Source organism: Phaethon aethereus (genome assembly GCF_964289735.1).
Source record: "Phaethon aethereus genome assembly, chromosome: 1".
Lineage (NCBI taxonomy): Eukaryota > Metazoa > Chordata > Aves > Phaethontiformes > Phaethontidae > Phaethon > Phaethon aethereus.
The window spans coordinates 162,692,516-162,706,172 of record NC_138575.1 but is presented as its reverse complement, the minus strand read 5'-3'; the positions used below and the strand labels follow the sequence as shown (position 1 = coordinate 162,706,172).

Genomic DNA, 13,657 nt, shown 5'->3' with positions numbered 1-13,657 from the left:
AGTTTAACTCTTAATTTTTTATTTTATTTAAAGCTTTTTATTTTAAATCATAAGTTTTCTCTTTTGATGATCAATTTGTAACTCCAAAACACAGAATAGATTAACTGTCCTTTGGCACTGGCAGGGTTAACCTGAGTACTCTGATGGTAGGGAGGTTGTGTCTAGCTGGTTGAGAGCAGGTTTGAACACTTCCTCCATAACTCTTTTACGGCATCAATCTCTTCTACTTCAAGTCCTTGTTTGTCTGAAACATAAGGAGCGAGAGGATCACCTGCTGGAAGTTGTCTCCTGTCACTACATAGAGCAGTAAGTTTCCAAAAGTATTTAATGCTGCTAAAGGTTTAGCTACAATAAACATAAAAGGGATCGTGTTCTTCAAGTGGCAGCTAACCAGTCGCACTCGGAGCTCCAGCCGAATCCCTCGAAAGACGTGGAAGGGGAGGAAGCACATATAGAAGACCACCACAAGGATGATGGCGAGTCTGCGAGCCTTTTGTTTGTAGCGAGCCTGTGTGTAGGGCCCAGTAGCCAAGGTGTAAATAATAAGTGCGTAGCACAGAGTCACCGTCAGCAAGGGCAAGAAGAAGGCAAACATCGTCAGCAGCCAGTTATACCACCGACTAGTGTCCAGGTCCTCAGCAGCAGCCAGGTCCAGGCAGATCGTTCTGTTCTGCATAAGCCTCGTGGCAATCAAGATGCCCAAGGGGCTGGTGGCCGCCCCGGAAATCATCCAAACTACTACACAAGTTACCACTGCCCATCTCTGTTTTTGAACAAAAAGGCATTTAATTGACAACTACAAAAAAGCGGAAGATGCTGAAGCAGCTAAGGAAGATAATACCACTGTACATGTTGAAGTACAAACAGAGGTGGGTAAACTTGCACATGAAGTCTCCAAAAATCCAGTTATTTCCGTTAGCAGAGTAGTGTATAAAGAAAGGAAGCGTGGCTATATAGAATAGGTTGGTGATAGCCAGGTTCAACATGATGATGGTGCTGCTTTTCCAGGGCCTCATCTTGATAAAGTAAACAAAAGTTGTCACGATGTTGCCTGGGAAGCAGACCAGGAAGATTAGGCTGTAAAGGATGGAGAGATAGGATTTCATCTGTAAGAAATCTTCATCCATGCAGCTTGTCAACAGGTCTGCGCGGTCCGGCAGAGCAGTAAAATTGCCAGCATGTTCAGATGCCACGTTTGCAGAAATCTTAAAGCTTTACAAAAATCAGATGTTTAGTTTTAATTGATTTGTTGGGACAAATACATTCAGGTAAATCTTTTGTCGCTGGAGCAAATATGACAAGGCATAGTAGAGGGAGGGAACAGGGCTTTGCTAACGTACCCAGCTCTGACCTAGAATAACCCCCTCCAATGTTTAATTTTGCCCTTCCCTCTTCTTTATGTTTAATTTTGATAATGATTAGGTTTTTTCCTGTTTTATTTAACCTCCTACACTGAAGAAGACAATTGCTTCTTATCTGCAAACATTCAGGAGTAGGAAGCACACATTTAGAGAGCTAGAGAGAATTTGGATTTAGATTTTGCAAAACTGTGAATTAGTCTTAGCCTTCCAGAAAGTAGAACTGTACCTATATCTTATCTTCATTAGTCTGAGTTAATCAGTGTTCTGTGTTTATGAAACCAGAGGTGCTGTGTCCTGGTTTCATGAAAACCAAAATATGTTAGGTTCAGATACAGACCTCAGGACCTGATGCTCCCATAACCTGACAATCATAGCTTGTTCCCTGCATATGATCTCATTCTCTTGGAGTCACCAGAGTATAAAACTTGTATGAATGCTTATTAAAAAAAATAAAAATCAAGCTTCATAGTGGCATAAAACTGATTTAAATGATTAAAGACTGCTTCTCAAAGCACAGAGGGAAGGTGGAAAGCACAGATATCGAGTGAAGGCACTGATTTTGCTTCCCATTTTGTGTGAATTGGAACTAGATACACTTGTCTCTGAAGAGGTTTCTTGTCTGCCATGGCCAATTTGGATCTCTCCACAGTGAGGTCAACACATAACCATTCTTGGTAGCATTTTAACCTGAAAGAATGGTAACCAAGGATGAAAATCATCTAGGATGATTCTCATCTAGGATGAATCTCATCTAACTTCAGATATCAAAAAGTTAGATGCTTAAAGTGGAGCCAGTCATCCTAAGCCCCCCTTTATCATCAAGGGAGAGATGTAGATTCCTCCAGGACATAATATATCCTCCCAGAACAGAGGTTTCTAAGATAAATGATTTACTCTTTTGGCATACCTATTTCTTTCCACTGATGACAAAGGCAGCCCAAGGTGACTAGTCCAGACCTGTGTGTCTAACCTTTAGATGTCTCAAGTGAGGCAAGAGGCATGCCACTGTGGGTCTTCAGCGTTGCAGGTGGGCATCACTGCTCCAGATCCTAACCTAGTCCATCAGAGAAAATATTTTGAAGTGACTTCATAAAGTGCTAGACAGGGTACTATCAAGCCCAAATGCCTCTATCTTGTCCCAGCAAGACAGTCTTTAAAGTAAAGCAACAATACATTCAACATCCAGGATGAAGTTACCGCATGAAAAAAAAAAAAGGAAAAAAAGACAGAAAAGACAGAAGTGTACCTTATTGTAGTCCTAGAAATCCTGTATATAGGATTAGTTTTTGAAATGACTCAGTTAACAGCATTTAGCACGTTATCTGTATGGATGTTTCTACATTATCTCCATGACTGGTAGAACATGATAAATTTTCTCTGGCAAAGCCAGTCATTAAAGGTGGGACACAAACAGAAATTATTTGATCATAACCAGTCAGAAAGATGGGTATCACTTTGTTGCTCAGGAGCACTCCAGAGAGAAATGTGAACAGTCTCCCCATAATTTTGTTAAAATGTTAATGCTTTTCGACATGAATATTAGCTCTGGTATATCCGCTTTGCAGTCAAAGATGCATTAGGTAAAGGCCATGAAGTTTGTTTTAAACAAATTCAGATTTACATTCAGACAAAAGCTAGGGATATATACATTTTCTCTCTTTTCTGCTGCTTGGTGATACCACTGTCACCCACATTCATGCCTCTCACTGGTATATTTCAAGTAAAGTTAGACAAAATTTTCTAGAATATTTGATTCATTCCCAGTTTAGCTTTCCTGTACTGCTGATCAGTTCTTCACTGCAATCTTGAGCCTTCCAAATTGAAAATGGAGAAATATTGCTTACCTGAAAACTTGCAATTCTGCTTCTCCCTTTGATATTGCTTTGAGCAAAAAGCACTACAAATGAACTGTATTTATGTCTTTCTTACAGTGAAGCAGGTTTTAGTATGGCTTTGCAACCATATACATTCACTCCCTGGAAGACTGAGCCTCCATGTGGCCATAAATTAGGAGACTGGTACAAAACCTCAGTTACTGGCTCATGTATCAGCTCTTAGACCTGGGTGGCTGCATGAGATCTCTTGCCCTCTGTCATTCATGCTGTCTTGCCTTCAGTGGGCAGATCACACTTTGCTGGCAGCATTTCTGCGTGCTGAGGTAGATCTGTACTATTCAAATAGCAGCGGATCATATTTAAATTACTGTGTATGTGTACGTGCATGCTTTTATAAAAGAGAAAATTAAATTTATTCTCCATTTCCTGTAAAGTGAAAACTGATCTCCAAAGTGAATAAGGCATGTTGCCATTTTAAGGTCAGGTGAAAAATGTTATGACATACTGTCTTCGTTAAAAACAAATTTCTAACAAAGTAAAATTTTCACCTCATGTAAGACGTGAAGGTTTCTTTTGGCATGATGTGCTTTTCAGGAACTGTGGCAAACTTTCTGCTTATTTTTGGTGAATAAAATATCTACAGTTAACATTGGCTGGTTATTACTAAGGTAGCTGAAGTTGCAAACATTTTTTCTTTTGATTCTTTGCTTTTGGGCTTCATGTTTCACAGAAGCTGAAATTTTCTTGAACCAACAGACTGTTCTTGAATAAAAATCTCATTATCATCCTTAACTTGAGAAATAAAATCAAAAGAGATTATTACTGAAAGAGAAAAAAAGTCATAGTATCTTGAATTTTGAAACTGCAGGCTTCAACCCCTGAGCTTGCAACTTGGTCCATGCAGTAGGTCCCAAGTTCTCAGCATGGCCAGCAGCCTTTTGGCCTTGGTACATTTTAGAGGTCCTGATGAGGCTTATGATCTGGCACCAAACGAGCAAGATTTCATTTCTGATCATTATGTATATTAATGTAGTTACTGAAAACCACACAGATAAGAATATTTTTAGGAAGACTATCTTGACTCTCCTTGAGTGCCTGTGCTGGAGGCATGAGCTGGAAGAAGGCTATCTGTTTTGCTAATCATACTGCAGGGAAAGAGTAGTAACAGCGACAATCAAGACTGGGGCAGCAGTAATGTCTGACAACTAGAACATTATCTGTTACCATTAGGGGAAGGGCATCATCTCTGTTCTCATGTGACCAAGCTTTTCCCTAGGTCAGTGCCCAGAGCACTTTTAAAAAATGTCTCAAGTTTCTCAATAATTGTAAAATACACTGTCATGTACCAGCTCAGGGATCAGCAACTGTTTAAATAGCTATTACCCTGTTCCTAGACACGGCATGTGTCATTAGAAACCATTTGTATGAGGCTTTAGTGTTATAAGCACAGGGGGAGCTAATTACAGTTAGGGATCATTTAATGCGTCCACTACTTAATACATTATACCCCTGAGCAATAGAAAACCTGTGCAGCAGTGGCTGGATTTATCCTTCCTTGGCAGTGGCAGTGCCTTATGTGAAGCAGAAATGGGCTTTCCCAGCACTGTGGCCCAGAACTGCCTGGGATTGGGGCACCGAGGTCTCAAGCAGGCACTGGGGTCACCTCTGAGTGTCTGACTCTGGGCAGGAAAAGGAAATAAAACCCCCATTTTCGGATCAATGTCAGGAAAAGGGAACTAATAGAAGGTCATTCATGCAGAGCTGCTCTGCGTGGAAACTGAGCTGTGCTCCTTGGCTTACCCAAATCTTGTCTCATCATCAGCTGTAGAGACCATGTGGTTCCTGCCTCCCCCTGGGCTCCCTGCACCCTTCACCAGGGTTTCAGCAACTCCTTGTTGCACATGGTCCTTCAGAAACATTGGCTTTGATTGCAGCCATACGGCCAGCCCAGGGGCTTGTGTCAGGCACTTTGGAAATTACGGATAAACTAACGAAGACCACTTGTGAACATATGATTTAAATCACTTGCCTGGCATTGTGTAGGATTTCTATGAATAAAGGCTGATCCTGCAGTGTGACCTTTAACTCTTCAGTTTGTGGGCCTTTCCTCTTTACTTGTATTTTCTCCACCTCATGTCCATGGACTTTTTAAGTCTGCCCATAAGTAGACCAATCTGATTCTTATCAAAAACATGGCCCTTTTTGTGCTTTAAGGCTATCCTCACCCTGCTCCCCTCTACAAGCATTGGAGGGAAATCAAAATACCCTGTAATTTCATAGCTGGCTTAAGTGACTCCAACTGCAGACTGCTGTCAGAAGAGTTGGCAGCACCACCTCCCTCCTCTCATCCTAAACCACATTTTCAACGGTCCCAGTGCTTGTGCAATCATGTGATGTGTTGGACAGGTATGCTGACTGAAAACAAACCAGCTTTCTTACTCTCAGGTTAGCTTTCTGGCACTCTGAGGGGCTGTGGCTCCTCTCACGGATGCGCGGGCTTCAGGGCTTACGGGAAGCAGTGAGAGGGACTGAGCGGGTGAAGAGGAGGATGGCAGAGGCAGACCTGCTTGTGCTGACAGTGAGGTTTCACGGTGGGTTCCTGCTCTGGAGTGGTGTTTCTCTTGCTGTTACCAGCAATCAGCCGCCCTCAGCTGAAGCTAGACTCCAGCAACGGTCCCCTTGTGGAGACAGCACTCGTCTCTCGTTTCAACAGTCTTCCAGGCAGACTGGATGGATTTGTCAGATGAGCTGTCATTTTCCCTAATTTGATGAGTATTGAGAAGAATTGCAAAGACCAGCAATCCAACAGCAAAAAAGTAGCTATTTGCACCTTTCCTGAAACAACCATTATAAAATGCTACAGAGTTCATGTGTATGTATAAATGTTGCTCTTAGTCAATGTATACAGGAAACTGGAGCGATTTAGTGGCAGGATTATTAATTAAATACTTCGTCTTAAAACTTCATACTTGTGGTGGGTTGCCCCTGGCTGGATTTATCCTTCCTTGGCAGTGGCAGTGCCTTATGTGAAGCAGAAATGGGCTTTCCCGGCACTGTGGCCCAGAACTGCCTGGGATTGGGGCACCAAGGTCTCAAGCAGGTACTGGGGTCACCTCTGAGTATCTGACTCTGGGCAGGAAAAGAAAATAAAAGCCCCATTTTCAGATCAATGTCAGGAAAGGGGAACTAATAGAAGGTCATTCATTTGAAGGTGCCCCCCAAAGCCGCTCTGTCACTGCCCTCCTCAGCTGGGCAGGAGAGAGAGAATGTAACAAAAGGCTCGTGGGTCAAGATAAGGACAGGGAGAGATCACTCACCCATTGCTGTCACGGGCAAAACAGACTCGACTTGGGGAAATTAGTTTCATTTATTGCCAATCAAATCAGAGTAGGGTTATGAGAACTAAACCCACATCTCAAAACACCTTCCCCACCACTCCCTTCTTCCCAGGCTCAACTTCACTCCCAATTTCTCTCCTTCCTCCCCCCGAGCGGCACAGGGGGACGGGGAATGGGGGTTGTGGTCAGTTCATCACACGTTGTCTCTGCCGCTCCTTCCTCCTCAGGGGGAGGACTCCTCACACCCTGCCCCTGCTCCAGCGTGGGGTCCCTCCCACGGCAGACAGTCCTCCACGAGCTTCTCCAACCTGAGTCCTTCCCACGGGCTGCAGTTCTTCCCAAACTGCTCCAGCCTGGGTCCCTTCCCCGGGGTGCCGTCCTTCAGGAACAGATGGCTCCAGCCTGGGTCCCCCGCGGGGTCACAAGTCCTGCCAGCAACCCTGCTCCAGCCTGGGCTCCTCTCCCCATGGGGCCACAGGCCCTGCCAGGAGCCTGCTCCAGCGTGGGCTGCCCACGGGGTCACGGCCTCCTTCGGGCATCCCCCTGCTCCAGCGTGGGGCCCTCCCCGGGCTGCAGGTGGAGATCTGCTCCAGCGTGGAGCTCCATGGCTGCAGGGGCACAGCCGGCCTCGCCATGGGCTTCCCCAGGGGCTGCCGGGGAACCTCTGCTCTGGTGCCTGGAGCCCCTCCTGCCCCTCCTGCTGCTCTGACCTGGGGGTCTGCGGGGCTGTTGCTCTCACGTGTTCTCACTCCTCTCTGTGGCTGCAGTTGCTATCCTGCTCGCCCCCCGCCACCCCGCCTTCTTAATTATTACCCCAGAAGCGCTGCCACCATCACTGATGGACTCGGCCTTGGCCAGTGGTGGGTCTGTCTCGGAGCCAGCTGGCACTGGCTCTGTCAGACACAGGGGAAGCTTCTAGCAGATTCCCACAGAAGCCACCCCTGCAGCCCCCCTGCTACCTGCCACGCAAACCCAGTGCAATGCTATAGACTATAGATGCAAATAGGATCACCTTTTCATATTTTATTTTTCCTTCTGTGCTGGCAGGGTTAACAGGCTGCACGGGATGACAGATGAGTTTGCACACCTGGAACACACAATCTGTCTAAAATAGAGAAGTGGAGAACAAAGTCCAACGCTTTTGTTTTGCTTTGTTCTGTTAAATCACACGTGGCTGGTTGCAAACAATGTCTCTCTCCTCTGAGTGGGCCGGCCGTTAGCTTCTGTGGGCACCGGGGCAGAAGTCATAGCAGGGCTTTTTGTGGTGTCTCAGCATCACCGCAGAACTTGGCTGTTATTAGGACTCCTAGGCCTGAGGGTCCACAAGTTGCCTCCAGCTCAGGGGCCGTTCTCATCTCATAAAACCTGATCTAAAATCCATGGGCATGAGCAGAAGACTCCTTTCAGAGTCAGACGTGACAGCACCCGGTGCGGCGCAGTAGAAGTGGCAAGGATAGCTCTGACTAATAACTGTGTAGGAAAAGAAGCAGTTTGCTGGGCACGGGCTGGGCTCCGAGTGTTAAGAGCTTTCATTATGCGTTTTACTTTTAGTTCAGCAAACATATAATCTTTCCATGGGCTATTTTCCTGAGCAGACATACATTTGTTTGGCTGATCTTACTCTGTGTTTGATTGAGTACCTAATTACAGTTGTTATCAGACCACCACCGGGAGATGCTCAGTTCTGTTGAGAGTTATACCGTGTGTCTTCATCACGTAGGGAAATCAGCTCCAGCTCTCCCTTCGTATTTCTCTCCTGAGACAGACTGGCAAGGGCAGCATTTTTTTAATCCATAAAATGCACGGTGACTCTAAATTAATCACAGTTAAATGCTGCCATCCAATTATGTAGGTAATAGAGACTGAATAATGAAAACATTCCTTCTGGAAAGGAATATTTTACCTTAGGAAAATTGAATATATAATCTGGAATACAAGCAATGCTGCTGCCACATCATCTGAGCAGAAGTAGCTCGATACAGTTCCAAAAATAGCCTATATGGATCTGAGGCACTATTTTATGGCTAATATTAGTCTTTGAAGTGAATTGGTGCTCATCAACTACAGGGCATAGAAAATAAAATCTACTGCAGCCCTTAGATGAGCCCTGAACTTTCAGAAGGTGAGTTGCTCCATGGGGAGTGGAGAGAAGAAAGACAATGGGACAATTTGGCTGCTCAAAGCCTGTATGTGCTCAGGTACCTCGGTACAGCACAGGCAAGACCATAAACCAGTGAATAAAAAACACCACAGGAGCACCCAGCTATGAAGTGGCCTTAAACACAACAGCTGCACCAGCTAAAGTTTTCCCAGCAGACACTAAAAGCCAAACTAAACTCATTGGAGATGTGACAACAGTTGTAATTGTTTTAGGTAATGGGGCATTTCCTGAAAATGACCCAGCTTAATCTGTCTGAAAACAGAGAGGACCAATTTGCTGCCCTGTTATTTTAGGTTTTTTTCAATTCCAAGATGAAGCAGCCTCTAAACTCTTGTGAGATGAGATGTACATCCTTGGCTTCCAATAACGTGTCAGTACAGGATTCAGCAAAGAGTGTTGTTAATGTGGCCTCCAGCGTACAAGCAAGTTTTCAGTCATTGAAGATATATTCTGTTGTGGTGCCATCGTTCTTGTAATTCGTTTGCAGGGTGCTATGGCACATCTGCCCTTTGCCTTAGGCCACTCTAATAAAGCTTTGTCTTCAGAAAGTGACTTGTACCATCACAGCTCTGCACATGAATTTAATATACACAGCTGAAGATGAGCCTTACTATTAGCCAGATACCATTCCCTCAGCTCACACAAGCCCTCAGCTAATGCCTGGCTTTTGGCAGAAGGACCCTGGGTCGCTTCGTTACTGTGCTGGTCTCCCTCTGGGCCCAGGTTCCACCTGCTGAAATTCCTCCCATGCTTTGGAAATGAGCCTTTCCCAGCAGGATTGGTGCCAAGAGGAGCACAAGGAAGACAGGGAAAGGAGCTCAGCCATGTAGGATACACTTAAGGATCATTTCCTTCTCAAGCTTGCCTCTTTTAATTCTTTTCTTCACAGAACCACTAAAGTTATAAACTGGTAAATTAGTTGTTTGCATTACTAGTGCTTGTCTCTGATAAAGTAAGGTAATTATCAGGTAGAATTTTACTATCAGAAGGCAATAAGCAGAAATAATTCTCAAAGTGAAATTAGGAGGTTGCTTTACCACAGTGACAAAACAGATAGAACTAGAAACCCACAAGGAAATGCCCTGCAAATTGTCACTTGGGTGCAGAGTCAAAGGTCTCGCTTTTTTTTAAGCAATCTCCCTTGCTTCCTGGGAGAGATCTGTGCAAACAGGGAAGGCGTCCAGGCTCCTTGTCCCAAACCCTTCCCATTGCACCCCTTCTGGTGGAGTAACCTCTCTACCAGCGTGGGAGCATGAAGGCAGCTCCCTCTGCTCCCCCGCTTGCCCAGGTTGTTCTGCTGGCCTCATCCCCAGAATCGTGCATCTTCCCTGCCTTTGAGAGAGTCTTGTGCTCTTTAAATGATGCTTAAATGCTAAGTATTATCCTCAGGCAATTAAATGGCTCTCCAACTATTCAGATTAAGTGGACGTGCGGGCTGTTGAAATAGCCTTCAAAGAGATAATTCATGCAAGCTGAGCCTGTGGAATTCATACTTATTTTTTTTTTAATCTAACCTTTTTCCTCTGGCTATTTTGTGCTTATCTAAATCAAATGTAAGAAAGATAGGTGCTCTTCTCTGCAGAGGCTTTCTCTTGCTTTGTCTTTCTATGCTACCTTTCACCAAGAGCTTCAGGGCCTCTCCTGGGCTTTGTTCAGATCTTCTCCCTCTGAGCTTTGCAGGATTTGAATTAACATTGCATCACACTTACCCGCCGCGCTTGGGATCTCTGCTGTGCATGTCATTTTGTCACTCTGAAGACAGAGCAGTGGACTGATTGTATTGGTTTATATAGGCCAAACGCAAAAAATGTGGAGCACTGGAAAATCAGCCACATAATTTGGAAAGTAACATTTTGCCACCATCTGCGGTGAAACTGGTTCCTGCTGGAACAGTATCTTCAAAGAGAAATACCTAGGAAAGTAAGAGATGAGGGTGTGCATTTCACAGTCTCTGCCCAAGCAGAGAGTTAGCAGCAAGCACTTAACCTGGCTACCTTCGCAAGCAAATGCTCTGTAAACCCAGTGGTACAAAATAATGATGCAGTGTATTTTTGTTGTTGCTCTCAGAGCTGGCACTGCCTATTTTAAACACTGTGACAGTGTCTATTTAAGTCTTCAATAGTAGGGAGATGGAAGAAATCATATCACCATGGGACAGAAGATTACACTTCTCAAGAAAAGTGAGAAAATAAAAGACAGTTAGAAGAAGCTCTGTGCACTTTGACCCTGACTTTTTGATTTTTCAAAAGGGACTGTTTAATAGTTTGCGATAAACTGAAATGGTACAATGTGTTGAAAGATACAAAAAATACAATGCCCTGCATGGTTAGGCTGCTTGGGGTCAGGCCAAGTATTTTAGCCATTACTCTGCCTTTTGCCAACATACAATTCTCCTGCGGCATATTGGTGTGAATGATGGCCTGCTGGAACCAAAGGAAGGAGTCGCTAACCGGGCTTTTGCTTTAGATTTCGCATACCATATTCAAAGGAGGTATAAACTGCTGCGTTGCCACTGGCTTTGAAGCCCAGTTAATTCACCCCAGCAGACTATCATGGCAAGGAGCCGAGCGCAGACACCTCCCCTCTCTATCTTGGTGTGCACAGCAAGATGCCTGACTTTCCTGTAATCCTCCATCCTGATGCAAAGGGGTTTTGCCCACGGCATTGAAGGAGGTGGGGTAGAAGGAAACTCCTCAGGACAACCCTCCATCTGCTCCAGACAGGGTCATATCCTTGGCAGTCCCAGCAGATGCGTTACCAACCTCTTCTAAAATCTTCTCTCTGACAAACTACTCCTCTGCTTCTCTGTGCCCACAGGATAAGTTGCCTCATGTCCTACATCTTCGCAGTCCAGTCCTAGCCAGGAGCATTCTGCTTTCTGGATAGGGGTTACATGTGTGAAGGTCACCATCATCTTTCCTTCAGTAGTGCTCCTCCTAGACTGAACAACACTTGGTCCTACAAACTTTTCTTTTTTGGTTTTGTGCTTTTGAACCTCTGTTCTGCTCCCTGTCCAGCAGGTCCCTGTCCTTCTTGAAATGCAGTGTTGGACCAGACATGCCACCCCAAGAGACACGTTACCAAAGCAGAAGGGCTACTCATCCTGCCTGACAGCCTGTGCTCTTATTTCTATGTCCCATTCTACTGTTTGCCCTTTTCACAACAGCACAACATATTTGACTGATGTTCAGCTTATGACCTGAGTAGCCCTTCGATTCTTTACTGTAGTACTGCTGCCTAAGCAGATAGTCCAGATTTGTGCAGTTTTGATTATTTTCCTACAATCATAAATTTTGCATTTGTCCTCATTGTATTGCATCCTGGTTTCAGACCATTTCTCCAATTTCTGTGAATTACTTTAAATCTAATGCTGTCCGCCAGCGTGCCGGCAGTCCCCTCACTTGTCATCTGCATACTTAAAGGGTATACTTTCTACTCCATTGCCCAAATCACTAGTGAATACAATAACGGTGAACTCACTGCATAATGTGGACTTGGATGGAAAATTTTGTCATGCTAAACATCCTAGAGCTGGGCTTTGCACTTCTCTCCTAGAAACTCTCATCAGTATTCTCTGTGCCTGGAGTAGCAGCTCAGCCACAGCTCTCAGCAGCACCGGCTTTTGTGCAAAATCTGAGGAAAGAAGCAAAATATCAAATTTTGTGTCTCTTGTGTCCCCCTCTCAGACCATTTCAGAGAGAAACCTGCTCCATCCCAAGAAAGGAGCTGGATGCTGCTGGACGATCCCGATGGACGATGCAGCAGCCCTCTCCCTCCCATCATCACTGGCTCCCCCATTGTCTGTCTGAGACTGCTTGGCTAGCTGGGTAGCTAACCTGGATGATGCCTACTTGGTTTCTATCAACATTTTTGGTACATTCAAGACATTCACATGAAGCATTTTGATTCTGCAGATTCAGCAGTTTGCAGGGGAAAAGCATTCTGTCAGAAATTTTTTGATTAGCTGTAATCAGCATGTCTGATTTCTTGCCAAATAAACTGGGTACAGAGAAATCAGCCCTAATTCAGGGAGCAAATGGATCTCTCTTATGTCAGGCAGGGCAATTTTGCCTAATTCTCTCCCTCAGTGATTGGTGTACACAGATAAACCTCAGTACTAACATGGCAGCAGCTGGATTGAGCTGAAGTCTCCAGGACAGCAAGGGTAAATTGCTGATCTCTTTGCTATGTGGCAGTACAGTATCGTGCTGCCTCTGCCTACCAGGGTGGAGGACAATCATTTAGGTTGGAAAAGACCCTTAAGATCATTGAGTCCAACTGTAAACCTAACACTGCTGAATGCACCACTAAACCATGTTCCTAAGCACCACGTCTACACATCTTTTAAATACCTCCAGGGATGGTGAGACAGCCACTTCCCTGGGCAGCCTGTGCCAATGCTTGATAACCCTTTTGGTGAAGAAATTTTTCCTAATATCCAATCTAAACCTCCCCTGGCACAACTTGAGGCTGTTTCCTCTCATCCTATCACTTGTTATTTAGAAGAGACCAACCTCCACCTCACTACAACCTCCTTTCATGTAGTTATAGAGAGCAATAAGGTCTCCCTTCAGCCTCCTCTTCTCCAGGCTAAACAATCCCAGTTCCCTCAGCCGCCCCTCATAGGACTTGTGCTCCAGACCCTTCACCGGCTTTGCTGCCCTTCTCTGCACACGCTCCAGCAACTCAGTGTCTTCCTTGTAGTGAGGGGCCCAAAACTGAACACAGGATTCAAGGTGCGGCCTCACCAGTGCCGAGTACAGGGGCACAATCACTTCCCTACTCCTGCTGGCCACACTGTTTCTGACACAGGCCAGGATGCTGTTGGCCTTCTTGGCCACCTGGGCACACTGCTGGCTCATATTCAGCCGGCTGTTGACCAGCACCCCCAGGTCCTTTTCCACCAGGCAGCTCTCCAGCCACTCCTCCCCAAGCCTGTAGCCTTGCTTGGGGACCTCTTCC

The 13,657-nt window shown here is 45.2% G+C and overlaps 1 protein-coding gene across 1 annotated transcript; it reads right to left on the bottom strand.

Moving 5' to 3' along the window:
* Positions 1-223: 223 nt before the first annotated feature.
* LOC309417110 (2-oxoglutarate receptor 1-like) lies at positions 224-5,115 on the bottom strand (the record flags this gene model as incomplete). The annotated part of the gene is given in 3 exon segments (XM_082014546.1): positions 224-791; positions 793-1,212; positions 4,997-5,115. Coding segments are annotated over 3 exon segments (1,107 nt in total).
* Positions 5,116-13,657: the final 8,542 nt, after the last annotated feature.